The 27,925-nt window shown below is 43.7% G+C and overlaps 1 protein-coding gene across 14 annotated transcripts in view; it reads left to right on the forward strand.

Annotated features, from left to right (window-relative positions):
* Positions 1 to 27,925, forward strand: part of Cadps (calcium dependent secretion activator) — a 476,750-nt gene that overhangs the window by 406,371 nt on the left and 42,454 nt on the right. For all 14 annotated transcript variants that reach the window (XM_077795614.1, XM_077795616.1, XM_077795615.1 and 11 more), the window contains one exon: positions 22,818 to 22,850. In XM_077795614.1, coding sequence (XP_077651740.1) covers positions 22,818 to 22,850 — 33 coding nt within the window. The remainder of the gene's footprint in view (positions 1 to 22,817; positions 22,851 to 27,925) is intronic.

Here is a 27,925-nt window from a genome sequence, read left to right on the forward strand (position 1 = left end):
AGGAAACCTAGCCATCACACTCCTTTGACAAAGAAATGAAGGCCCTGAGAGGGGGAGTAATTTTTCTGAGGTCACACAGCAGTGGGCACAATGGGGACAGGAGCCCATGTCTCCTGCCAGCTTTCCCCCCTCCAGTGAACAGCTTCCTGGAGAGAGTGGGATTCAGCTGTCAATTGCCTGGCACTAGGAGGCAGATGGGCAAGAGTGGGGAAGATTCATAAAGAAGGATTCAGGGCACACGAGTGGGAAATATTAGACAATGTTTCATTTCTCGATGAAATCGTAGAAATGGAGAAAAGGGATCCAATAAATGCAACATTTGTGGAAAATGTCACCTTGATCCCTACCAGAGACATGGCTTTTTCTTGAATCTTCCTTTTAGGCAAATGTATTTACTGCCCTAAAATTGAACCCAGTGAAACCTGGAAAACTCCTCTGGTCTTTATGGTCCCCTCTGTCAATCCGCCAAGGCCCCATCCTCATTTCAGACTTAGCAAGAGGACAGCTGGAAGGTGGTCCAGCAGCAGGGGGACGCAGGACAGTCTCCCAGGAGGTTTAGAGACAAAGACCCGGAGTGGCCTCTGCCGGAGTTCTCGGTCTCAAAGTCCCATCCCCTCCTCTCCCTTTCTCTGAGTCATTTTGCAGTCTCGCAGCCTGCCTAGCGAAGGCTCGGTAATGCCGAACACTTGGGTGCCTATTGCTGGGCCTGTAACTTCCCTTCTTAGTGACACTTCTCCCACACACTTGGCCACCTCGGGGCCAAAAGCACCCACTTCTCATTTGCAGCCTATGTTCTCATCTCCTGCCAGGATTCCAGTATTAGAGAAGGCGAGCTGTGCTCAGAGGTGGCACATGGATTCTGAGCTCCTGCCCAAATTTCAGGGGGCCTTTCAAGGTTGCCTACAGCCCAGTTGGGTTGACTTCCCAGGAGCGGAGTGGAGGTCCGCAGGACCGGGGCAGGAGGAGCAGGTATCACAGAAAGAATCTGAAACCCACGCAAGAACCAGCGAGGGGTCCTAGGACCCTGGACCAGCGCCGCAGAGACCCTGCGCACCTGCCCACCCACAGTGGGCATGATGCCCTTAATCTCGCTCCCATCTCTGATGCCATTCTTCAAGGATTACTGTGCACTTACCACGTCCCCACCTCAGCAGGCCTGCCAAGTATGAGCCATGTGCTCTGCCCCCCAGAAAGCTGACGCGCATCGACAAATATGCCACCCTTTCCCCCTCTTTCTCCTGCTGAGCGCCTCCTTTCCTGGGCGGGCTTGATTTCATGGTCCAAGCCAGACATTTTGGAAAACGTCTGCAGTGGCACCGAGCAGGCAGGAATATTTATTTCTCGTCTCCATCTGCATTGCTTCCTCTCTTGGAGAGGAGTTGGGGGAGGAGGGAGGATGAGATGTGGCTTCCTCGTGCCAGCCCGAGAAGCGCCCAAGCGCACCCTCCTCTCCTCCCTCCGCAGTCTCGGCAGTGGTAGCAGTCTGGGATTTATGGAGGCAGGCGCCTCTCGAACTTTTCAAAGATCAGCCCAGTTGGAAGATGCGATTAGCAAGTATCCGCCCATTTCCGTTGAGTGCAAGATGTGCTTTTGTGTGGGAAGCTCGTTTGGAAAGGTCTGAGTCTTGTGGATAGCCTCGCGCTGTTCTTTTAGGAAGCCAAGAAGCGGGGCGAGCAGGTGCGCAGGTAGCTCTTCCAGAAAGTTCAAACGCTTTCCTCCGTCCTGGCCCAGGCATGAACCAATCAACCATTTCTGGGATTCACTCACTCACTCACTCACTCATTCATTCATTCATTCAATCAATCAATCATTCACCAGAACACCTTTGTGTCAGGTACCGTGCTAGGCCCTGGGCACAGTGCAATGGGCAGAAAAGATGTTCTCAGTCCTATTAGAGCTTGAATTTAGTAAAGGAGACAGGCAAAAGACAAGAAAAGGATCAAATGGAGGGAAGCATGGGCGAAGGATCTAAGCTGGAGGGCAAGAGAGAGTGGGGAGGGACATGACTTGGTTTAGGAGAATCGTCCAGTATCCCTCCTTTGAGGAGTCCTGAGCTTTAGGAGCCAACCATGGATAAAGAGAAAGGGAGAGGTGGGGGTGGCGTGGCACATGCCTGTAATTCCAGCAGCTCTGGAGGCTGAGGCAGGAGGATCACAATTCAAATCCAGCCTTAGCAAAAGTGAGATGCTAAGCAACTAAGTGAGACCCTGTCTCTAAATAAAATACAAAATAATGCTGAGATGTTTGTCCAGTGGTCAGTGCCCACGAGTTCAATCCCTGGTGTGCCAAAAAAGAGAGAGAGAAAGGGAGAATCTTCTAGAAAGAGCAGCAGCTGTGGCCTCCAGGAGGCAGGCAGGCAGGGAGCATTTTCACAGGATATTTTGCAGGTCACATAGGGTGTTGGGGGTGGAGACCCCAGCAGAGAGGGCAAAGGTGAAAGACCCGAAAGCTATGATTTATTGAACAGTTCCGGGGAGTCAAATGAAGACCTAGAGTAAGTCAAGATAGACAGCCTGAAATAGGGAGACCCAGAAGGGAACCCAGCCCTGCCCCTTATCATGGAGCTGGGTGACCTGGAAGAAAGGACATCTCCTTGGCTTATGATTTCCTTCATGGATAGACGCTGACAGATTAGATGAGTTGGGAAGTCTAAAATAACTACAAGAGTACAGCTCCCATTGCTTAAGTACTTGCTAGGAGCCTGGCACACAGCTAAGTGCTTTAAATGTACATCTTCTGTGGAATCCTCAGAACAATTCCATTCCAACAGTGCTCCTTGGCAAAGAGGAAGCTGAGGCTCAGAGAGGCTAAGCCCCCCAGCTCCTTCCACTCAGCTGCGGAACTTCCTCCACAGAGGGATGAAGATGGAACAGCTGTGTTAGCTGTTCACAGCCCTTAGAAGTGAGCTAGGATCTCCCATCAAGCAAATCCATTCCAGGTGGTCACAAACATCACACAAAAGACACTCAGGACCTGGAGGATGATGCCATTTTAGGACTGTCAGGAGACCAAAACCTACGTTATAGCCAATCTTTTTTTTTTGGGGGGGGGGGAGAGGTACCAGGGATTGAATCCAGGGGCATTCGACTACTGAGCCACACCCCCAGCCCTATTTTGTATTTTATATAGAGACAGGGTCTCACTGAGTTGCTTAGCACCTCGCTTTTGCTGAGGCTGGCTTTGAACTGGCGAGCCTCCTGCCTCAGCCTCCTGACCACTGGGATGACAGACATGTGCCACCGCACCTGGCTCAATCTTAAATCTCAAGTTCTCATTCACCTTTTTTTTCCCCTTTTGCCAGCATTAGAGATGCTTTGTCACTTAGGAATTTTAAAAAGTAGACCTGCTCCTCCTCACTAGAATCAGTAACAAAGGCTGGATTTGTTGTAAATCAACAGCATTGGCTGCTGAAGTCCAGAGACCTTGATGTCATACCTTCCAACAAGACTGTCACCTCCATGGATGTCAGCACAGGATCAAAGGAGTCCCCCTCTGTCCCCAGAACATGCTGATCAGGAAGCCCATGTGGGTCGAGAGCAGCATGGGTGTTTTTTTCTCAGGTGGTGTTTCACTGGGCTTTGTCTTTGGGGAGTGTCCAGAGTAGGAGATAAGGCTTTGTACAGTGTGGACTGGCAGTGGGTGACAAAGACAGAGAAGGGCTGGTCCACCCTCCAGAAATAACTTCATCAAATTATCAGCCACTGTATTCATGTTGTTCTGGTTGGTTGCTGGTCTACTTCAGACTGGAGGTGCCTGCCTGAGACACTGTACCCAACATTGCACTCATGGCTGGCATTTATGGGCTACTGTGCTAAGGGATGAACATGCATTTTCTCTCTTCAGTTTCAGCCACTCTGTGCAATAGGTTCCATAATGTTCCCCACTTTCCAGATGAGAGATGTTGAGTAATGCATCCGAAGTCACACAGCTACTAAGAAATTGACCCGATTATATTATTATATTGTATATATGTATGAGACCATCATAACCAATTTTTTGCTTATGTATATTTTTATTGGTGTATTATAATTGACCTAGTTGTTCAGCACCTCACCGTCTGAGTGAAATATTGTGTCTATCTTATGTTTGCTTTGAAAGACATTCTGTTGTCTGCAAATTATAATACAATTATAATACACCAATAAAAATATATATAAGCAAAAAAAAAAAAAAGACTTCACCCTAAATGTTCTCCTCTATTATGGCTGGAATGGTATTCCCCAAAAATGCATGGAAACTCATAGATGTAGTCTATTAGTAACTCTTCCCTAAACGGTCCACTACCTGCTATCATTCCTCAGGAAAGGAATTATCTCTTTTTCAATTCGGACCATCAAAATTATTTTGTAAGTAATTTATCCACCAGCCAGCCAGTTGTGCAATAACACCAAAGTAATGAACTCACAATATTCTCCACTTCCTTCAGTCCTTTCACCAATCTTCTGTTTTATATTAGCCCGTTGGCCCATGCATGTTTAATGAGTGCCTACTATTTGCTAGATACGGGGGGCTTAGCAATAAATAAGGGAGACAATGCCTCTTATTTACATTTGAGAGCTGTTTCCAACAAGAAATTGTAAGTGTGATGATATTTGAGAGACAGAGAGAAGTAGCCATTGCAATGGGAATGTAGACCAAAAGGGACCCAGTCTCATCTGGGAGGCCACTGAAGGAAATGGCATGGAAGCCGAGACCCACAGGATCAGTAGAATTTTGCCTATCAAAGAAGGAAACTCAAGAGTATTCCAAGGGACCAAAGCCTAGAGAAGAAAGGTAAGGCCTAGTACATTCTGGGAACTCAAAGTGCCTTGGGACCCAAGAACAGGCCACAGCAGAAGGGAAATGTCAGCCATGAGGATCAGGAGCTACGCGGGACCCTACTCAGGAAGGAGCTTGCCTATGGGGTAGGATTGAAGGGATTCACGCAGTAATATTACCAAAATTGATTCCACTGGAGAAGTTCTGAGAGGTCACAGAGAAACTCGCTCCCCAGGATAAGCCAGGACCAGCTTGTGGTCTTCTGATGCTGAAGCTATGAGCCACCTTTGGAAGGTGGCTGGGGAGTCACCATGTTTTTCTTCTAATACACTCTGTTCACGGTGGACCCACCAAAACCCCATGCTCTAGAAAGTAGAGCCATCCCACACTGATCTCCAGTGTCTGGTAGTGATTTCCTTCATCAGCCACTCCCCAGTGTTGTAGGATTTGACATTCACTTTGGGGTCTGTGACAGATCGTTTTATCACCTAGTAGGACACCCTCATTTCCAGTGGCTTCCTTGAAAATGCACTTGACAATTATCACACCTGCTGTCCAGAGCCACCCCGAAGGAACCTCCCCGAAGAAAAAGATACACATCCAAAGTTGACCATTCCCTTCTTACTCTTTTGCAGACAACAGAATGTCTTTCAAAGCAAACATAAGATAGACACAGTATTTCACTCAGACGGTGAGGTGCTGAACAACCAGGTCACAGAAGTGCCAGCCATGAGAGAAAGATCTAAGGAAGACCTACGTCGATTCAAACAGGCAATAATTGTTGCAAAATTAAAAGTTAGAGATTCTGCCCTGATTCTGACCCACAGGCAGTGGGAAGCTTATCACCATAAAGTTAGAGAGAGAAAGGGGGGGGGTGGCAGGGGAGGTGTGTAATAGTGAAAACCAGACCTTTGGAAAGGTGAGCAGGTAACTAGCCATTTCAGAGCCTCAGTTTCCTCATCTGTCAAGTGGGAATGCTGCTACTTCTGAGCCATTAGGATCGATGGACACTATAGGCCTTGCATCACATCAAATAGTAATGAGCATTCAATGCATGTTTATTGAGTGCCCACTATGTGCTCTAAACTGGGGGCTTAGTAATAAACGTTATGTGCTACAGTTAGAATTCAAAAAGAAAACAGTAGCTGTTCTGTAAAGAGCCATTCTAAACCTGACCATCAAGTTTCTCAAAACTAAAGAGAGTTACATAACCCATCATAACCCCATGCTCTTTTTCTTTTCTGTTTTTTTTTTTGAACCCAGGGTTGCTTAACCACTGAGCCACATCCCCAGCCCTTTTTATTTTATTTAGAATCAGGGTCTCGATAAGTTTCTTAGGGCCTCCCTAAGTTGCTGAGGCTGGCTTTGAACTCGTGATCCTCCTGCCTCAGCCTCCCTAGCTGCTGGGATGACAGGCATGTGCCACCATACCCAGCTACTCCATGCTTTTAATGAAGCACGTTCTCAACTGTTTAGCTTTAACATACCAGTTGTTTCTCCTATAAATAAATCCTATGCCTTACTCTCCGTAATGATAACAACCCAAATCATTATGACTTTTACATTTCAGCATATTCTTATATTCAGAATTTTGATGGATCAAAGAAAGATATTTTCCATTATGGTTAGTGTAGTGTTAGCAGTTTGAGTCTCATTTAAATTTTTCAAGAATTTTTCATTCATACCTCATTTCTAGAATCCTTCTTTATTCATCAAACTATTGGCTAGGGCTGGGGATGTGGTTCAGTGGAGAGGTGTTTTCCTAGTAAGCGCAGGGTCCTGGGTTTGATTCCTCCAAACCAAAAAATATATTGTATATTTTGGCTTAACCAGAATTGTATATCCCATGCTGTAAGCATAATTCTGGGGTAAATTAGGTTTATACCATGATGCCCTGAGGTTTTTCAATTTATCCAATTTTGCCCCTTTCTGAAGTATAATCTTGGACAGATTAGTTAACCTCTGACCCTCATTTAGTGATTTGTAAAATGGGGATAATGAGATACACATTATGTATTATGCTTAGAATTAAAAGATAAAATCCTGCCAGCCACGGCAGCACAAGCCTGTCATCCCAGTGGCTCAGGAGGCTGAGACAGGAGAACAGCAAGTTCAAAGCCAGCCTCAGCAACTTAGCAAGGCCCTAAGCAATTCACCAAGACCTTGTCTCTTAATAAAAAATAAAAAGGACTAGGGATTGGTTCAGTGGTTAAGTGCCCCTGGGTTCAATCCCTGGTACCAAAAAATAAAATAAAGTACTATGTACGTGGAATGGGATAAGCATTCAATACTTGCTAGATACGGTTATGGAAGCTAACAGTGTAGTTTTTATCACTAGGTAGTAAATATTAGAATCAGTTAGCCAATCAACCTCCATGTTCCCGATGAATGCCATAGGTAAATTACTGAATCAGGAGGGGTAGAGAGAGGAAGATCTTTAAAAAAAAAATTAAAAACTATCTGGGTTGTCTAGAGGGTACTATCTAGGGCTCATACATGAGAAAGAACCTTGGAGATTTCCTGGTGAATGTTCCAGTGGTGCCAGGTTCCTGCCTGCTGATGAGATCCCATTCTCGCTTCCTGTCTCTGCATGTGTGATGTCACTTTGTTAACCTAAAATTTTCCATGTGGAGAGTAGTTGCACCATGGAAATTAGGAAATAGTACCAAACAGGGCTTTAATGGTGTGGGAGTGAGTGTGTATGTGTATGTACATGTGCCCCTTACACCACTGTTCCATTGAGTACTTCCAAAGCATAGGACATGTACTAACTAGCCCTAAGGCCATATCGATGTCAGATGCTACAAAAACTCAGCACGTCATAACACCAGCCACATTGTGAGAGGGTTATTCCCTATGGATTCTTTTCATCTTTATCAAGTAGAAGGATTCCATTTAGTATTTCACCCTTCCCTAAAATTTCCAAATTTCTGTGTGTGTCAGAGAGAGAGAAAGAGAGAGAAAGAAAGAAAGAGAGAGATGCCCCTCAGCTTGGCATCCTCAGGAGGCAGCCATGTCTAGCTAGAACTTAGTAACTTTATTTAGATAGTATTTATTTTATTTTTACCCTTAATTTCTCTTATTAAGTGAGATAACTGATCTTCCATTTATAGTAGTAATATAAGAAGACTATTAAGGAAACATGCTACCGATGGCTCATGGGCCGTGGCCAAAACCGAGAAGGTGGTGTTGACGCGGGAAGTTTGGGGAAGCTTAGAGACTTTCTCTCCACCCCCATTTTGCAGATGTGGAAACTGAGACCAGAGGAGGAAGATGACCTGCACGTTTGGTTCCGGAACATTGGGCTTCTAGCTCATCTATGTGTTCCTCTTTTTCACTCTTTACCCAAGAGGAGGAAACTAGGAGAAAACTCTCCTCTGTGTAACAGAACTGGGCTGACCGTGACCAATAACTTGCCCTTGACAGTGACGATGTAAATTATTTCTACCTTCAAATTCAGTCTGAGACAGCCTGGGGGCTGAGGGAGGGCATCAGGTGTGACAAGTGACCCCTTCATGCAGAAACGTTACTCTTTGGTAACAACGATGGAGTCTCACCTGCTCAGCACGAAGGCCAAGCAGGAGCCGGGATGTGAGCATACTATGGCCTCCATCCCCTGTGAGCTTGCCATGTATTGGACTTCTTAGTGTTGAGAGACGTTCAAGAGGCAAAGCAAGACCGGGAAACTGCCAGAGGCAGGCAAGGGCTCCCACTTCCAATCAACAACAAGAACAACAAAAAGCCTTCATGCTTGATTGAAGTTTTCACAAAATTAATATCTTCCAATTTGCTCTTCTGAGCTTCTTCTAAAATAACATCAGGTCCTAGACATAGACAAAATGGGACAGCCATACAGCACGGCCCTTGAAAGGGCCAACCTGGAGGCCAAGGGACCCCTGTTCAAATGCTAGCTCCATGGTGCCATTAGCTGTGGGTCTTTTATGTAGTCCCTTAACCTCTCTGATCCTCCGTTTCCTCATCTGTAAATGATGATGATCATCATCGTGCCCACCATTGCCAGGGTTAATCACTTATAAATCGCCTAGCCTTCTGCTAGGCAAAGAATAAGCGTGCAAGTGTTGTCTAGTCTTGGCAGCGTTCAGAGGGCGGGTTTGAAGGAGCCCTTGAGACTTGGGGAGGAAAATCCTCTCTGGGAATGAAGGATTGGGACAGAAATGAGGAAAACTGGAAGAAAAACAGGTCTACTTGAATCGGGCATCTGTTCCAAAGCCCTGGGGGGGAAGAGAGATGAGAACATACACTTCCTGGATCTCGTCTCCGCGCACAGTACCCTGAGCAACAGGAGATGAGAACAATCCTCTTGGTTAATGAGGCTGCGGCTCCTAATGGGCGCATGGAACAGAATGCTTTTGCTTAATAGAGATCTTTTCCCTGCCTCTTGCCCAACTCCCCGGCAGCGCCGGCAGCCCCTTTGTTTAATGAAAGGTAGAGACTTTGGGAAGTATGGTGGGATGGGCTGAAGGAGGCATTACTACCCTTATTATTATGCTAATAGTTTAATCACAATCAATATTTATGAACATGCACAGAAACCGTGCAGTCCCTCGGCAGCCCTGCCACCGGGGTTTTATGTCCTCCCTCGTCTAAGGACATTTTGTGGGGAAGCCTGGGATCTCTTCTGCAATCCCCTGGCCTCTCCCAAGTTCTGCCGTGGTTCTCAGAGGTCACTTCAGATTATTCATCAAGGTTGCATCCTTACTGATGAGGTTTTATTTGTGCTAGGTGGATATTTAAATTCCTTTTGGTTTTTGAAGTATTTTGAAGTCTGTCTGATTTGAACCTTTAAATTCTGGTCAATTATCATGTAGAAAAGATAGTAGTGGCCAGGGGTAGTGGTGCACCCCTATAATCCCAGCAGCTCCAGAGGCTGAGGCAAGAGGATTGCAAGTTCAAAGCCAGCCTCAGCAAAAGCAAGGCCCTAAGCAACTCAGTGAGACCCTGTCCCTAAATAAAATACAAAGTAGGGCTGGGGATGGGGCTCAGTGTTCGAGTGCTCCTGAGTTCAATCCCCAGTAGCCCCCCCCAAAAAAAAAAAGAATTCAATAAGATAGGGGCTGGGGGCGTAGCTCTGTGGTAAGCATTTGCCTGATGTGCATAAGGCCCTGGGTTTGATCCCCAGCACCACAAAAAAATAAAAATAAAAATGGAATTGAATATGACAGTGGATATTAGGCATTCAGTTATTGGTAAAATACATCCATGCTTTTATATGTGACTAGCTATCAGGTAGAAAGGATTTAATTCAACATTATTTATAAGAAAACCACAGTTAATTGCTCTTCCCAAGGACACAGCCAATAATTCAAAGGTCAGGAGTAAGGGTGGAGACTTGACCTATGTTCTCTTTCCTGTCTCTAAATTTGTTTTCCCATTTTTAGGCTATTTAGGGATATTGCCTAAAAATTATTTTTTTAAAAAATTAATGTTTCTTTTCTTTCAATTGTGATTCAAATTTCAAAAGCCATGGTTCATTTTTCTGAACTGTGAGGTACTCAGGAGAAATTTGGGGTGTCACAGTTCCCATGTCAACAATTAGAAAGTCCAGCCCTCTTAAAAAAGAAAGAGAGAGAGAGAGAAATGGCCTTATGGTTTGTACATCTATTTAGTGCTCGTGTTTTGTTTTGTTTTGTTCTTTCAACTTTTTTTTTCTTTTTTTTTTTTTTTTGGTACCAGGGATTGAACCCAAGGACACTTAACCACTAAGCCACATCCCCAGCCTTTTATTATATATATATTTATTTTTTTAATTCTATTTATTTATTTTTTTAAGAGACAGGATCTTGCTAAGTTGTTTTGGGCCTTGGTAAATGCTGTGGCTGACTTTGCTATCCTCCTGCCTCAGCCTCCCCAGCCACTGGGATTACTGGCGTGCACTCAGCTCCATCTGAATATTTTCAAGTGTATAATTCGGTGACATTAAGTACATTCTCAATGTCATACAACCATCACCACTATCCATCCCAGAGCCCTTTTCCTCCTGCAGTACCAAGCTCTGCGCCCATTTATACAGTGTTTGATTCCATGCTTACAAGGACACAGTCCTCCACAAGTGGCCGACAGCAAGGATATGGCAGTCCCTCTGGTGGCTGAGTTCCGAGTCCCCATTATACTGTTTTTGATCCATATTTGTTTCAAGGGTTCTGTTTCTCTCCAGTCCTCAACATTGGAAGGGGCTTCCACTGCAGTTGTCACTTGGCCCCAGGCAGGAGCCACCGAGGTTTGCACAACTGCTCACCCGCACACACAGTCCCAGTACATCCCACCCACTCGCACATTCTGCTCACCCAAGCAGTCGGTCCCTCCGTTGGCACTTAGAATGTATTCATCTTCCCAAGATGCACTCAGAGCCTCCAGGCTGGGGTGGGGGTGGGGGCGTCAGGTTTCTCTTTTGCCTACAGAGGATGCATCTCCAGACCAGGAATCCATCCTCAGAGACCTTGAGAAAATCACCCTGGGAAAGGAAGGGTCCTTGCCCACCACCACGCTGTTTCTCCCCTAGAGTCCTGAACATTCCACCATCATATTGTTCTTTTATCAATCACTTATCGGGAAAGTAATATAAGCACGTGGCTACAAGAGAAAATGGTACAGAACTCAAAATGTTTTTAAAAGCAACAGTTCAGGCTGGGGTTGTGGCTCAGTGAGAGAGCACCTGCCTAGCACGTGTGGGCGCTGGGTTCGATCCTCAGCACCACATAAAAATTAGAGATAAACGTAGTGTGTCCATCTACAACTAAAAAAATATTTTAAAAAGAAAAAAACAAAAAAGCAACAGTCCTCTGACCTACTTTTTTCTACCCACAATCTTTTCTATCAGAAGGGACCCTCAAGCCCATGTCATAGCTAAACCTTCATGGCAGTAGATACTATTCTTATATAACTTTTTTTTTTGGAGGTGGGTACTGGGGATTGAACCCAGGGGTGCCTAACCACTGAGCTCCACCCCTAGTCCTTTTTTATTGTTTATTTAGAGACAGGGTCTCACTAAGTTGCTTAGGGCTTCATTAAATTGACGAGTCTGACTTTGAACTCCAGATCCTTCTGTCTCAGCCTCCCAAGCCGCTGAGATTACAGGTGTGCACCGTCTCGCTTGGCATAACTATATCTTGACTGGCCAATTTTAGAGAGTATTTGTCTCCCTGAGGTAGTAGACAGAATTTTAGCTCCCCTTGCCATTTTTCCCTTCTCCCCTGCCCTCCTTTATTAGTTATAATAAGGTACTGTTGCTCCCTTTGGTATCTTTGTAACTTTTACAATTGTTAATCTCAATTGTGTGTGTGTGTGTGTGTGTGAGTGTGTGTGTGTGTGTACCAGAAATTGAACCCAGGGCCACTTTACTGCTGAGCCACATCTCCTGCCTTTTTTTAATATTTTATTTTGAGATAGGGCTCACTAAGTTGGGTAAGGCCTCATTAAATTGCTGAGGCTGGCTTTGAACTTGGGATCCTCCTGCCTGTGCCTCTCGAGCTGCTGGGATAACACGCATGCACCACCGAGCCCAGCTTGACTTTTTTTGTTGTTGTTGTTATTGTTGTTGTTTGGCCCACAAAGTGAGCTTATTAACAACCATATTCTTTTCTTTGCCCTGCTTCCTCCTCCAGTTAATTTCTTGTTACGACATGGAATTCAATGACACACTTCTTCACTCTTACTTATAAATGTGATAGCTCTATTTATCAAGGGTTTCTTGAGTCTAGACCATCACTGTCCAATAGAACTTCCAGTCATGATGGAAATATTCTGAGCTGTCTAAAACACAGGACACCAGCCATATGTGGCTCTAAAGAGATGGACACATACCTTTTTTTTTTTAATTTACTTATTTTTATGCGGTGCTGAGGATCGAACCCAGTGCCTCACATGTGCTAGGCAAGTGCTCTACCACCGAGCCACAATCCCAAGCCCCAAAATTCTTAATTGTACTTTTAAAATTCTTTTAAATTTAAATAGCTACTTGTAGCCATCAGAGAGCACAAAGTCCACGGAGGCCTTCCATCAGAAAGAATGATAATGACAACCAGCAGAAAGGACAATAATGATAACAAACTCGTGTTTCTTGTGGTGCCCCAGGACTGTTCTGAGAAATCAGCTCATAACAACTTTCATAAAGGACTCTATTCCCATTTTACTGAGGCATCAAAGATTAAGTAACCTGTCTAGGGACTGGTGGAGCTAGAATTTGACCCATGTGTCCAAAGCCAAGGTCTGTGCTCTTAGCCACTTCCCTACATTAATCTGATCTCATCCTGATTAGAAATCAACACATCCTTTTTCCAGATACAGCCCACCTTCTGATCAATGAGACAGTCTCAGCTTCTCCTGTTATTGACAGCAGTGTTTCCCACGGAGGCTGTGTGCAGGGTGGGTGCCAGCCTGCCCCTTCCATGTCTGTTATAAAAATCGAGCATAAAACTGGGAGGTGGAGGAGGGGTGTGGACATGTATGTGGGCTCCAGGGAAATCAGCCAGGGGCTCACTGCCCAGGCACACAAAGGGTGCTCCTTCCATCTGTACCCAGAGCCTGCCATGCCCCACTGTTATGGACCTTTATATGAATCCTCCTCATCAATCCCCGAAACATCCCAAAGAGGGACAGATGTCACTAGACTGTTGCTGGGAATAATCAATGAAGTGGCTCCCCAGAAACACCCAGAACCCATACCTATCTATTTGCATTCCCTTTATGTCTGTACCAAATGTCCCCTACTTTCTTGTCTACTACCTGTGCAAAAAGTCTTTTGGGGGCCAGGGGTAACAGGGATTGAGCTAAGGGCACTCGAGCACTGAGCCCCATCCCCAGCCCTATTTTGTATTTTATTTAAAGACAGGGTCTCCCTGAGTTGCTTAGTGCCTCCCTTTTGCTGAGGCTGGCTTTGAACTCGAGATCCTCCTGCCTCAGCCTCCCAAGCCGCTGGGATGACAGCGTGCGCCACCACCCCCATGAAAAAATATTTCTCTAATTTTCTTAGAGATGCTAAAAAATTACAGTGATGAAAATTAAAAATCACTATAATAAAAATTACTATATTTTTTCCTGGAGTCTTATTTCCAGAACTTCTATTAAGGCTAAAATAAATATGAAAGGCCTTTTGCTTTACTAGGAGAGCATTGATAACCTTCTCAAGGTGTGGGAAATGTTTCCTCGCCCACATTCTCCCTAGAACCTGTCTACATGATCCTCTAAGAGTCACGGGCATCTTTTTTTTTTTTTTTTTTTTTTTTTTTTAAATCTGGAAGGAATTTAAGGAGAAATAACCCACCCTCATTATAATAGATAAGAGGCAGCAGTGTAGTCATCTGGTCAAAATAGGTTTAGAAATTCATGTTTTCTGGTTCTTTCCACACACACCACTGTGGGAGAAGTAAAATCAGAGGATCTAGACACAACCCACCATATTCCAGCAAGAAAGAGAGAAAGTAAGATGGTCAGGCCTCTTGCCCCTGGATGTCTTCCCCTCAGAAGTGTCCTAACCAAGAAACTTCTGGACATACCCAATTGTGTGGTGTTTAAAGGCCAATGACCCCACCCACCAGCAAACATAGCCAACAGTCTTAACCAATGAAATTAACCCCTTTGGAAACAGGGGAGAAAGAGACGGTTAAAATAGCCAAGACTAATTGAACACTTACTATGTGCCAGGCCCTGTGTCAGAGTTAGCACTCCTTAACTCTTCACAGGCACTAAGTGAATTAATTCAGGTAAAATACTTTGTATGGTGTCCCGAATGTGATGAGCATTTAAGAATTCCTTCTTTTAAATTAATTTATACAACCACCCCGTGAGGAGGTGCTATGGTTTCTATTGTCATTAGCTCTACTTTCCAGAGAGGAAGCTGAGACCTAGGTCAGTTACCTGACATCCTGCTGGTGTCCTCCTCAGAGTACAGGAACAAGAGACCCTCTAAGTTCTTCTCAGAGAAGCAGCAAAGACAGCTCCCTTTGAACTCATCGTGCCTAGTCACACTCTGCTTAATTGTTTCTTAAGAGTGCAAAAGCTCAGACAATAAAAAAGAAAGTTCTAGAAACCTCTATCCTGGGTACTGAATAGAGTATCACAGTCCAAAGTTCCATCCAGTCTACCAGCTTTTATTGAGCCACTACTCTACACCTGGTAGTGCAAACACCGAGGAGAGAGATGTTTCTTATTCCTCATCAAATCTATATTCTGGAGATGAAGATGGCAATAGATAAGAATTGAATGAATGAGAGATAAAAAGTTATTTTAGGGATGGTAGCAGCACCAAGTATTAATTTTACATACTGAATTGCCTTGAGTCTTTAAAAAAAAAAAAATCCACATCTCTAAGATGTCCTGGGTTAAAGAAGTGGAGAAAGAAGCCAAATAGCATCCTTTAGTTTTATTCCAGAAATTTCAAAGGCCAAACATTGACATGAATGTTGCTTCTAACAGTGGTGTGGTGTGCAGTTTGCAGGCAAAGGCAGAGACACCAACTCTTATGAAGTCCCACAGGCAGAGTGGAGTCCATGCAGAGAAGAATACCATTTCCTTGTTTTTTTTTTTTTTTTTTTGTCTTTTTTAAGACCAAGGGGAGAAAGAAAAGCTCGAGATGTCACTAATGCAGTGATATCTGTTCAGATTTTTTTTTCCTTCCATCTTTGAGCCTTCCCCAGCAGATTTCTATTGGCAAAAAGAACCTAATCCACATTTTTTGGGGGGGGGGTTCTGTGCATTGATTTAATAGTATCAACCCCTGAGGTCCTCGTGGTCTGCACCTGGGTTGCTTTTTTCCCTAATGAAGCAAGAGAAGTGGTTTAAGCCCCTGCCGCGCTCCCTATCAAAGCCACACAATGATTAACTCAGGTCCCCTTATTAGGACCAAGCAGAAGAAAATCCCTTAGTCATCAGCATTGTGAAAATCCCGGGATGGTGAGTGTTCAATGAAAAGATTACCTTGGGCACCTGAGAAATAATGGAAGAGCTCAATAGACAGACCATTAAGCCCGTCCACACACGCTCAGTCAGGTGGAGGGTCGAGGTAATTAGCTGCGACATTCAGGCCAGAGAATCCATTTTGGAACTTCTGCCCCGACTAGGTCAGTGTGGATAATTATTCAAATCCCTCTGATATTTTTCCTGAAGAAGCCATTTTAGGTTTTGTCTACACACACACACACACACACACACACACACACACCTACACAAACAAGACTAAATATGACTACTCAGTAAAAGTGGGTGGATGGATATTTTATTTAACTGAATACTAAGACACTTGGAGAATGAGAGGTCCAAAGATGTAACTTTTTTGTTGTTGTTATTTTCTTTTTATTTGTTCTTTTTAGTTATACATGGCAGTAGAGTGCATTGTGACATTATACCTACATGGAATAGAACTCCCCATTCTTGAGGTTGGACATGATGTGGAGTTTCCCTGGTCGTGTGTTCACATATGAACATAGGAAAGTTCTGTCCCATTCACTCCACTGTCTTTCCTATTCCAAACCCTCCTCCCTTCCCCTCATTTCCCTTTGTCTAATGCAACAAACTTCTATCCCCAACCCCTTATTGTGTGTTGGCATCCGCATATCAGAGAGAACATTCAGCCTTAGGTTTTCACTTAGCATGATAGTCTCCCATTCCACCTATTTATCCACATCATTTCATATTTCTTTATGGTTGAATAATATTTATATATATATATATATATATATATATATATATATATACACACACCACATTTCTTTATCCACTCATCTGTTGAAAGGGACCTAGGTTGGTTCCATCCAAAGCTGTAACTTATTAGTTGTGTGAGTTCAACCCACATTGTTTTATCTCTCTCAGCCTCAGAAGCTTCAACTATAAGATGGGAATGTTAATAGGCCCTCTATTAATATTAATACAGTTAATATTGTATTGAATATAAAATGCAGTATTTTTAACTTATATCCTGATAAGTAGTAAGCACTTTTAAAAGGTGACATGTTTGACTAGTTGTTGGAATGGACTAGTTCGTGTTTAGGAGACATCATTCAAAAAGGGGGTCAGGAGTCTCAGAGCAAATTCAAATCATCATTTTGGACATCATTCAAAAAGGGGGTCAGGAGTCTCAGAGCAAATGCCTTCACCTTCCAGCCCTAGTGTGGCGCCTTCATAGGAAATCCGTGTCCTGGGTCTCGGGCATGTGAAAGCCCGAACAAGTTGCTCCCTGGTAGTAGCACATCTTCCTGCCTTCGACCTTGGTCTCCATCGCTCTCTCCAGCTGGGTCTCCTTTTCGCTCCTCCCTTCCCAGAACTGGCTCTGCTGGGGTTGGGGGCAGCAGTCTGGGAGCAGCGGGGAGCCCTGATAGAGAAGAGATGTTTGTTCCGAAAAGCAGGAGTCCTGGGAAACGAGGTCCAGCTCGCAGTTCTTGCCTCTGTTTTGAAGCCATGGAATCCCTCAGAAGGGTTGCCAGACCAGGAGTCGGGGCAGACCCCTTGCCCTGGCCCTTGCCTCCTGCACCCAGGCACATGGCTTGGTCCCAGAGAGGAACAGATTGTGTTCCTGAAGGCTCTGGCTGGGGGACCTGTCCTCTCTCACATGCCCAGACTCAGCCATCCTGTGGGGGAGAGTAGATCTCTGGCCTCAGCCTTGATGGCAAGTTGTCCAGAGCATGGTGTGTCCCCAAAATGACGGAAGGTATCCCAGTCAGGGAATCCTCTCAGATACTTGCTGGTAATCTGGGGAGATTCCAGAATCCTTTTAATAGCCAGAGATGACCAGCAGGCTAGGAGAGTGAAGGGAAACCTACTCTTGCCTCCAGGATGGGGTGCAAACCCTCCATCTACGCCAGTGAGCAGCATTTCCAGAAGCCCTGGTGAGACTTTAGCACAGAGAGTACCATTTGTCATTGTCATGCCCATTTAGGATGTGAGGATTATCTCATTCAGTCCTCCCAGTATGCCTTGAGGGACATTATGATGGTCCCATTTCCAGAGAAGTGACTTGGTCCAAGTCACCACTCTAGAAAATGGCAAAGCCACACTTCCAATCCAGACAGTCCTAGACCCGTCCTCTAAGCCACTTTTCTGGGAAGATTTCTTTTGAAGTTAAAAAAAATAAAATAAGGCCGGCTTCAGTAGCCTACTCCTGTAATCGCTGTGGCCAGGGAGGCTGAGGTAGAAGGATGGCGAGTTCAAAGCCAGCCTCAGCAACTTAGCGAGGCCCTAAGCAACTCAGTGAGACCTGATAGACATGGTACCTGGTACACGTTTAGATTTTTCTGGCAATAACTTCAGAGCTCTAGGGCCTGGGAAGGATCTGGTCACTCTTTTCTACTTAGAATGTAGCCGGCCAAAAGGTATAACCGATGATGCTTATGGGGAGCTGCTGGCATTATACGGGAAAGGGTTCAAAGGGACCAGAGTTCTGTCAATTTTTTCTTCACTATGCTACAACTCAATTGCAAAAAAAAAAAAAAAAAAGCCAATTACAACAAAAAGTAGAACTGATGACCACTTCCGACCTCAGGAGGAGGCTGAAATCAGAAGCAGGAGACAGACTGAGATGGGCCTCTCACATAGGAAAGAGCCACATGTAGGGCATCCTTCCTCACCCGGAGCGGCAGGGCTGGACCAGCAGGGGTGGCCGTTTCCTGCCAGAACTGTGTGGGGCTGTGTTTGCACCCTCTTCTGGGTCTTGTCACTTTACTCACTGTTCCTGATTCAGTGCTTGCAAACACCATGACCTCAGTGTAGTTCGATCCTACCTGGAATCTCTTTCTTTCTTTTTTTTTTTTTTCCTAAGGAAGTTAGTTTTGTGGGGTTTTTTTTAACTTTATTTTTTTTAATATTTATTTTTTAGTTATAGATGGACACATATCTTTATTTTTTTTTTTGTGGTGCTGAGGATTGAACTCGGTGCCTCACACGTGCTAGGCAAGTGCTCTACCACTGAGCCACAACCCCAGCCCTTGAATCTCTTTCTCTGCCATTAGCTCTTCCTTTTTCAGGCAAGATGCTTGCCCCTTCACTGTCCTCATAGAACACACTTCCAGAATATTCTTTTTTTTTTTTTTTGTACCCGGGATTGAACTCAGGGGTGCTTAACCACTGAGCCACATCACCAGCTCTGTTTTGTATCTCAGGGTCTCACTGAGTTGCTTAGAGCCTTGGTAAATTGCTGAGGCTGGCTTTGAACTTAGGATCCTCCTGAGTGCTGGGATTACAGATGTGCACCACCACACCTGGCTCAGAATATTCTTTATCCTCATCATTGGTATCCTTCCTAAAATTCAATAGCTAGGAGGCTGGGACTGTAGCTCTGTGGCAGAGTGCTTGCCTAGAATGCATGAGGCACTGGGTTCGTTCCCTAGTACCACATAAAAATAAATGACTAAAATAAAGGCATGTTGTGTATCTATAACTATATTTTTTTTAAGAATTTAATGCCAGAATTAAAAATGATGTACTACACCTGCTCCTAAATAACAACAGGGTCATAGGGCCTGGCACAGTGGTGCACACCTGTAATCCCAGCAGCGCAGGAGGATAGTGAGTTCAAAGCCAGCCTCAGCAACTTAGGGAGGCTCTAAATAATTCAATGAGACCCTGTATCTAAAAAAAGGGTGGGGACTCAGGCTCAGTGGTTAAGTACAAAAAGATAAAGTAATAATAATAAAAGAGGGCCACAATTTCCCCTGCTTTGGGGAAGCAAGGAAGATCATTAAGACTAAGTACAAGTCCGTTGCTGTCAAATAAAGATGAGCCTAAGGGACGGAAGGCTGGTCCCAGTCGCAGAGCCCCAGGTTTGCATTCACGACAGGAGCTTGCCTTGTCTTCCCCGAGAGGAAACGGATTTGACTGGTGTCCCTCTCTGGATTGGAACCGCATGTGCGTGGTAAGAGGAGAGTAGGCGTATTTAAAGGTTGATCATTTCAACTGTAGCAAAACTCCCACCAACTGCCAAGCATCAACTTGACAGAGCAAAGGAGGGAGTTTCTAGCTGAGAACAACTCTTGCCAGAGCCCGCTCTGACCAGCCATGCTTGAATCCCTCCAGCTTTTCCGCTAGCGATGAGGCCATCGGGAGATCCCAGGGAGGAATTTGGGCTCCGGTGATCCCCTAGGAGTCCGGACTTCTTTGCCTCTTGGCAGAGAGCATGAGAAAACCCAGTTCTTAAATTCTAGGCATTTTAGTTGGTTTCCTTGTAATTGGATCTGATTGTAGCCCCCATTTCCCTCCATGGCTTAAAGAAGAAACTCAGTGAGAAAGTCCTGCATGGTGCAAAGTGATAGTACTGAACCTGAGAAAGACAGAAACAAGGCCCGGCTGTAATCCCAGAGGCTCGGAAGGCTGAGGAAGGAGGATCGCAAGTTCAAGGCCAGCCTCAGCAAAAAGCAAGGCGCTAAGCAACTAGTGAGACCCTGTCTCTAAACAAACTACAAAAAAGGTCTGGGGATGTGGCTCAGTGGTTGAGTGCCCCTGAGTTCAAGCCCTGGTACCAAAAAAAAAAAAAAAGACAAGCCACCTTCTTGCCTGGACTCGATTTTGGAAGAGTCATAGAGAGGACTGATTTAGGATGAGGAATCCTTTAGTACAAATGGTAATCACACCAAATCTGGAAAGCTTTCCTGAAATCCCTCTAAAGGTCACAGGGACAGTTTCCTTCTCCCACCAGCTCTGGCAGGCTTTCAATATACCTATGTTGGTTTTCAGGTTGACCAATCTGGTCTTTTCCTCTGCTTATTTCGCAAGCACTTTGAAGCCAGAACTGGCCACAGGCTTTCTCTCAGTCCCTCCCTTCCCAGATTTTCCCTGAGTTTCCTTTCAAAGTCAGGTAGCCCATGAGTCACAGGGAGATAACTGTTTGCAAGAGTGATGATACAACTTTTGCTCTCATGACATTTTGTGGGCGGCACACATGCAACAAAAGGTACTGAATTGCAATTGCAATTGGTGCTACAAAGAACAAGAGTAGAGCCCAGCACAGTGGCCCACACCTGTAATCCCTGCAGCTTGGGAGGCTGAGGCAGGAGGATTGTGAGTTCAAAGCCAGCCTCAGCAACTCAGTGAGGTTCTAAGTAACTGAGTGAGACCCTGTCTCTAAATAAAATATAAAAAGGACTGGGGATGGGGCTCAGTGGTTAAGTATCCCCAGATTCAATGCCTGGTACAAGAAAGAAAGAGAGAGGGGAAAAAAGAGTAGGTTTCTTAGAGAATCTTAAACCAAAGAAAACAGGAATGATTTGGGTGCTGGCAAGAATTCTCCCCCTCCACCAACTTTAAAGTTTACTAAGCACTTTCTCCCATATTCTCTCACTTGATCACATATAAGCCGCACAAAGTACGGTTTTATTATCCTATTCTAGAAATCTCATCGAGGCTAATGAACTTGACACGGTTTCTCCAGGGTCAACTGGCTGGGACACTTACCACAATTTTGACACTTGGTTTTGGACTCTTTCTTAGGGCTTCATTATCTGCCATCAGGGGGGAGTTGAAAGTTTGGAAAGGGACACTGGGAAAAGGGGAGAGGATAGGTCTCCTCAGGGTGACTTTCTGGGACATATTTGGATGAGGGCTATGAAGACTGATATCGATCTCAACCAAATGGTAAAAAACAAACCTCCCTGAAACGTCAGCAGATATTCTGACTACCCTGTGCCCGCGGCAGTCTCTGAAGTTTCTGGTAAAACTGGAAATGCTCTCCAACCAGAAATACAGTCCCTCCATGCCACACGGAGACACACAGAATATCAAACACGCTCCCTCAAACCCAGCAGTTCCTCAGCCTCTCACCCACGTGTGTCTATGAATCCTTAGTTACAGCGTGTCCCAGGCACCATATCCCAGGACTTTATGTGCACTCCCCCGTTCACCAACCCCTGAGAGAGGTATTATTAGTGTCTCCATTTTGCAGATGAGGCCAGTAAGGTTCAGAGAGATGAAATAACCTGCCCAAGATCACACCGTTCCCAGTAGAGCTGGATTTGAACCCAGGTCTGACTCCAAACTCTATGTCCAAACATTACTCTCTACCACATGCACTCTCCCCAAACTAAAAATGAGTCACAGAGCCACTTCCTGCACTTTCTACCTGTTTTTTGTTTGGTTTGGTTTGTTTGTTTTGTTTTAGCACCTAAAACCAGAATGAGGCATAATAGCAGCTTTGGGACAGTTTTGAAAGGCTCTGGTACCCGACCCTCAGACACCATGTCCCTCTGGGTCCTTCACTCACCCCATTGCATTCCCTCCTCTTGAAGATCTAGGTTAATGGACCCTGAGAACTGACAGATTCAATCCAGGCCACCTGCAGCCAAATTACACCAAGGCCCAAGGTGTAAGAAGTGCCAGTAATCTTAGTTGCTTCTCTAGACTAGTGAACCCTTTGTCCATCCGTTTGGGTTTAGCTAGAGTCATTTTTCTTCTTTTTAAAGATAGGTGGTACACACCCGTAATCTCAGCAACCCAAGAGGCTGAGGCAGGAGGATCACAAGTTGGAGGCTAGCTTTCTCAACTTAGTGAGGCCCTACGCTACTTAGCAAGACCCTATGTCATAATGAAAAATACAGAAGGGCTGCGGATGTGGCTCAGTGGTAAAGTGCCCCTGGGTTCCATCCCTAGTACCAACCACAAAAAGAAAGAAAGAAAAAGGAAAATAAAAATAAAGATAGGGGGAAATGCAAATCTCCCACACCAGCCCCAGAATCTCAATCAGTAAAAGTGTGTGCTCTTTCTCTCTCTCTCTCTCTCTCTCTCTCTCTCTCTCTCTCTCTCTCTCTCTCCCTCCAAAGCAGTGGCTAGGGATTTATTTTTTTATTTTTTTATATTTATTTTTTAGTTTTTGGTGGTTCGGTGGACACAACATCTTTGTTTGTATGTGGTGCTGAGGATCGAACCCAGTGCTGTGCGCATGCCAGGCAAGCTGGCTACCGCTTGAGCCACATCCCCAGCCCAATTTTTTTATTTTTTAGTAGAAAACATTTTATCTTTTCATACCTTTTTGTTTTCCCTTGTCTGTGCTGCGTGCCTGGGTGTTGTTTGAACAAAAACATTAAACATAAACACCTGCCTCACCTCCGTTCTTCTTTCCTCCTTAGGTGAAGGCAGCTTCCAAATATGTGGACGTACCTGTGAGTATTTGAAAATTGCTTTTCATGGGTTTGTTGTTTTGTCTGAATTTTTTTTTCTTGTTTTGGCTTTGCTTTGTTGGTGCTGTTCATTACTTGCTGCTAAACTGTATATTCCCCACTTGATCATCAGAAAGAGAGAAGTCAAGACCCTTTCGTTAGTAGGATCTTTTTTCAGACCAGCGTATGGTTTCCTTCACCAGGAAGAGAGTGTTCCAGCTGCAGGGTAAACCTAGCTCACTTTCACTTGTTTTTTTCTTGATTTCTCTGGTTCTTTTCTTTATGTTTCCATCCTGCTCAACCCGACCCCTTACATAAACATCTTAAGAGTAGAGCTCTGAGCTAGAAATTTGCACAAGAGTACCAGTATCTTTTTTTTATATATGTATATATTAAACAATATATATTAGTTATATATATATAATATGTATACAGTAAGTAAAATATATATATATATATATATATTTTAGCTGTAGACAGACAGCATGCCTTTATTTCATTTATTTATTTTTATGTGGTGCTGAGGATGGAACCCAGTGCCTCATGCATGCTAGGCAAGTGCTCTACCACCACGCTACAACCCCAGCCCAAACAGTATCTTTTTAAAAGCAAATAAATTCTGAATTTGTTCATTTGGGGGTCAGTTCTGCAGTTGTTTTAAGGAAACCTTACAAAAACTGCTTATAATTAGTGCAGGCCTCATTAATGGCGAGAGCCCTCAAAGTTCACAGATAAAGCACTCCAAGTTGCCCAAAATTTACATTTAAATTGAGGTTAAGTACTATACATGAATGCTAAAAAGTATGGGATTACCTGTGATAAACCAGGGTACATTTATAGACAGACTTTGCCCTGCCTATTAGCAAAATAAAATTGGAGAGATTTAAATATATTCCAATAAAGGAGGGAAGAAAATGATTCTGTTTCTCCATTTCTAACAAAAGAGGTGTGAGTCTATTATAAAATATTAAATTTAGAGAGCTTATCTCAACAGCCACCAAGGGTCTTGTACTGAGCATTTCTCATTCTGAACGTGGTTAAGTACCCTCCTTGTTCAAATACTTATTTGTTAAAATTTGTTTTTTTCTAAAAGGATTTATATTAACATTTAAATTCATTTCCCCAGGAAGCTAAGTGTGTAATGGTTTATTGGCTTATTCCTCTAAGGAAGACAAAATGGAAAATTGGAGTGAATTTAGCATTAGCATATATTTTGTTTGTTTAATGAAAGAATGTGCAATCAATAATTATGCTTTGAATTCATATAATACTTCTCATCAAGGGACCTCCGACTCCTTCGTGTAGGCAGAAGAATGGAGAATAGAAAAAGCTCACAAAACCACAGCAAAGAAGTTAAGCAATTGGCTTTGTCAAGCCCTAAAGTATAAACTTTGGCTTCATGGGGAGTCTCTGGCCCTGGTTCTCCATCTTTAAAATGGAGATACTAATACCAAATTCAATGCAGAACAGGCAGCACCTGACCTGGCACTCAGCAGACATGTCATCAGAGAAGGGCATGCGATGGTATCAATGTCCAAAGTGCAAGTCAGGATGAATGGCTGACGTCAGCCCTGCCCTCCCCTGGTCTTCACCAGTGACCGAGATTGAAATTCTCATCTCCCAGTACAAAGATCTGGCATGTCAGTCTGTTTTCTGTAGCCCTCAAAGCAGAGGAGAGATCTCCACATGGAGATCTGGCTGGGTGACCTCGTAGACAAGGCCCATACATGGAGAAATTTGATCTAGCCATTGGTGCTACCAAGCTGTTAGGTTGAACCACATGAGAATGGCATTTTAGAGAAGTCGAAGGAAGATCAAGATCAGCAATTTTTAATGGCTCAATATAAGAATTCTTTTTCTCCTTCTCCTTCTCCTTCTTCTCCTTCTCCTTCTCCTTCTCCTTCTCCTTCTTCTTCTTCATACCAGGGTTTGAACCAGGGGTACTTAGTCATTGAGTCAAAGCCCCAGCCCTTTTTTATATTTTATTTTGAGACAGGGTCTCACTAAGTCACTTAGGGCCTCAATAAGTTGCTGAGGCTGGCTTTGAACGTGCAATCCTCCTTCCTCAGACTCCCAAGCCACTGGAATGACAGGCGTGCACTCAGCTTAATAATTCTTACAAGCCAGATTCATATTTATTGTGAAGAAGGGGGTAAAATGGACTCTATATTAATATGAAAGTGTCCAGATCTCAGTCATTTAGTCATTTGTGTATTCAACGTCTTGTTAGGATAGGAAAGCTCAAAAGAGAATTTTCAGAGGGCTGGGGCTGTGGCTCAGTGGTAGAGCACTTGCCTAGCATGTGTGAGGCACTGGGTTGGATCCTCAGCACCACATAGAAATAAGTAAATAAAATAAAGGTATTTTATCCATCTACAACTTTTTTCTTTTTTTAAAGAGAGACAATTATCAGTTTCTGCACTCTATGGAGGAAAAAAAAATGAATCACTCAGTATGTCCCCAAATGTGATATATTTGCCATTGAAGATGAACAAAGTAATTAAGGTACCTATAATTACTACCACTGTATGTGCTGGGCACTGTTTTAAGCTCTTTATTTTTAGTCTTCACAAGTGCCCCACTTTAAAGATGAGGAAACTGAGGCCCAGAAATGTTAAATTGCTCCAAGCAGCACAGCCGGTAAACAACAGAGGTAAGATTTAAAGCAATGATCTTAAGCACTATGTCCTGCTGAAAGATGATTTTAGCACATAGACACCCATCTTTATTTGCATAGTTGAATCATGATTTTAGTATCAGAAAATATGATTAGCACATAAACCCATGACTGCACCAGTTATTACTGCTTATGAACAATGTTAAAGTTTAAAATTAAGTTCAACAATGTGTACTTTTATAGTTCATCATATTTTAACATGTCTGATGAATAAATAATCATTTTATGGAAAATAGTAGTGTACAATACTCACATAGACAATATGCACATAGTTTTTGTTTTGTTTTGGGGGATGGGTTTTAGTCCTGGGGATTGAACTCAGGGGCACTTGACCACTGAGCCACATCCCCAGGCCTTTTTCATATCCTATTTAGAGACAGGGTCTCACTGAGTTACTTAGTGCTTCCTGGTTGCTGAGGCTGGCTTTGAACCTGCGATCCTCCTGCCTCGGCCTCCTGAACTGCTGGGATGACAGGTGTGCGCCACCGCACCCAGTATTGTTTACATGTAGTAGATAATTATCATTTATTTCTGAAAACAATCCTATGAGGATTAATTAATTTCATCCTGTTTTACAGATGAGGAAACTGAGACAGAGAAGTTAAGTAGCATGCCCAAGTTCACCAGGCGAGTCAGTAGGGAGTAGAAATCCAGAGACAGAACTGTGGGTGTAGCTCAGTGGTGCAATAGCTTGCTTCATGTGAACAGGGCTCTGGGTTTAATCCTCAGCACCAAGGGAAGAAATAAAACAAAAAGATCTAGGCTCTCAATTTGATTGTAGAGTCTGAGCTTATAGAGATGGCAGAGTCTTCAGCATTAGCTCCTAAAAGACAATAGTACATGTCTCACTCCGACTCAGCCTTCAGTGACAGCAGTCTGGTAGCTCCCAATCAACTTTAGTAGGATCATTTACACCATGGGAATTGGCAGACCCTATAAATTGGAGCTTGTTTATCTAATTTTGTTGTTGTTGTTGTTTTGTTTTTTTCTGAGAGCCAGTTCATAAGTACTGGCTATCACCAGCAGCCCCCAAACCAGAATATGCAGCAGTAAAACTTGCAAAGATTTTTTTTCTTTTTTTTTTTTTTTTGTTTTGTTTTGTTTCTTTGCTCATTTTTTAATTGGGATTCCCAGACTTCACCTCTAGCGATTCTGATTCAGTAGTCCTGGAGGGGAGCCTGGAAATCTCTTTCTAAAAAGATCTTCATGTTCATCTGATACATGATACAAATTTGGAAACCAATGAATAAATCAGTGATATTTTTACCTTGGCTGTGTCATGGAAACATCTGGAGAGCTTTTATAAGTATTACTGCCCAGGTTCCTTGCCAGACATGTTAAAACAGAATCTCTGGGCAGCAGGTAGAGGTGGGGCCATAGGCAATCAGTGTTTATAAAGCTTCTAGATCCTTCTTGTTTGCAGCCAGGTTTAAGTACCATTGGATACAAAGCCAGGCATGGTGGCGCATGCCTATAATCCCAGCAACTTGGGATGTTGAGGCAGGAGGATTGCAAACTTGAGGCCAGCCTCAACAACTTATGGAGACCTTAAGCAATTTAGCAAGATCTATCGCAAGAGGAAAAATAGAAAGGGCTGGCGATGTCGCTCAGTAGTTAGATGCCCCTGGGTTCAATCCCCAGTACCAAAAAGAGAGAGAGAAAGAGATGAAGAAAAAGAACTGTTGGGTACAATCATTTCTCAAGTCATGGTCCAAAGTCTGAGTTCATCTGTGCCACTCTATGAGGTTTCTGGCACATCATTTATTAGTTGAGTTCTGTGTAGGGAGTAACAATTACTTTAGAGATTTGCCTCTTAATTATCCCCACTAGTGGAAAGAAGAACTGCTACCAGTTATTCCAACCATTGCATAATCCCCAAAGCATCTCTCTGTGTCTTAGATATAAGATTCAACCTTTTGGTATATGTAGCAGATTTGCATTCATCCTCAGGGCTTGCTTGGGATGCTGAAAATTTGGGTTTGTTTTCCCCATGCTCAGACGTATCCCAATGGGGGCTAGCTAAGTTGAAATGTCCCATTTTTCCTAAGCCACAGAATCACTTATTCATGAATCATGTCTTCCACACGTGGTGGTGTTAATTGTACAGATATATATTTATTGTATTTAAATATTTTCTAAAAATTATGTCAGATTCTGATTCTGTCCAAGCCACATTTATAAGCTGTCTCTTAAAAGTTGTGTATGAACAGCAATGTAATATAAAGTTTAATTTATCTAATGGTATCAGTTTTCCAGTCAAGTTTATTTTTCAATTGTAAATACTTTTCAGCTTATTATGTGTCGACAGTTTAGATTTTGTTTTGATTGGAAATCTACTTAAAATGCATTATACATCGTTTCTGCATTTTTATTCCTGTGTGGGTTTTTTTTGTTTGTTTTT

The sequence above is a fragment of the Urocitellus parryii genome, chromosome 3 (genome assembly GCF_045843805.1).
Source record: "Urocitellus parryii isolate mUroPar1 chromosome 3, mUroPar1.hap1, whole genome shotgun sequence".
In the NCBI taxonomy this organism is placed as follows: domain Eukaryota; kingdom Metazoa; phylum Chordata; class Mammalia; order Rodentia; family Sciuridae; genus Urocitellus; species Urocitellus parryii.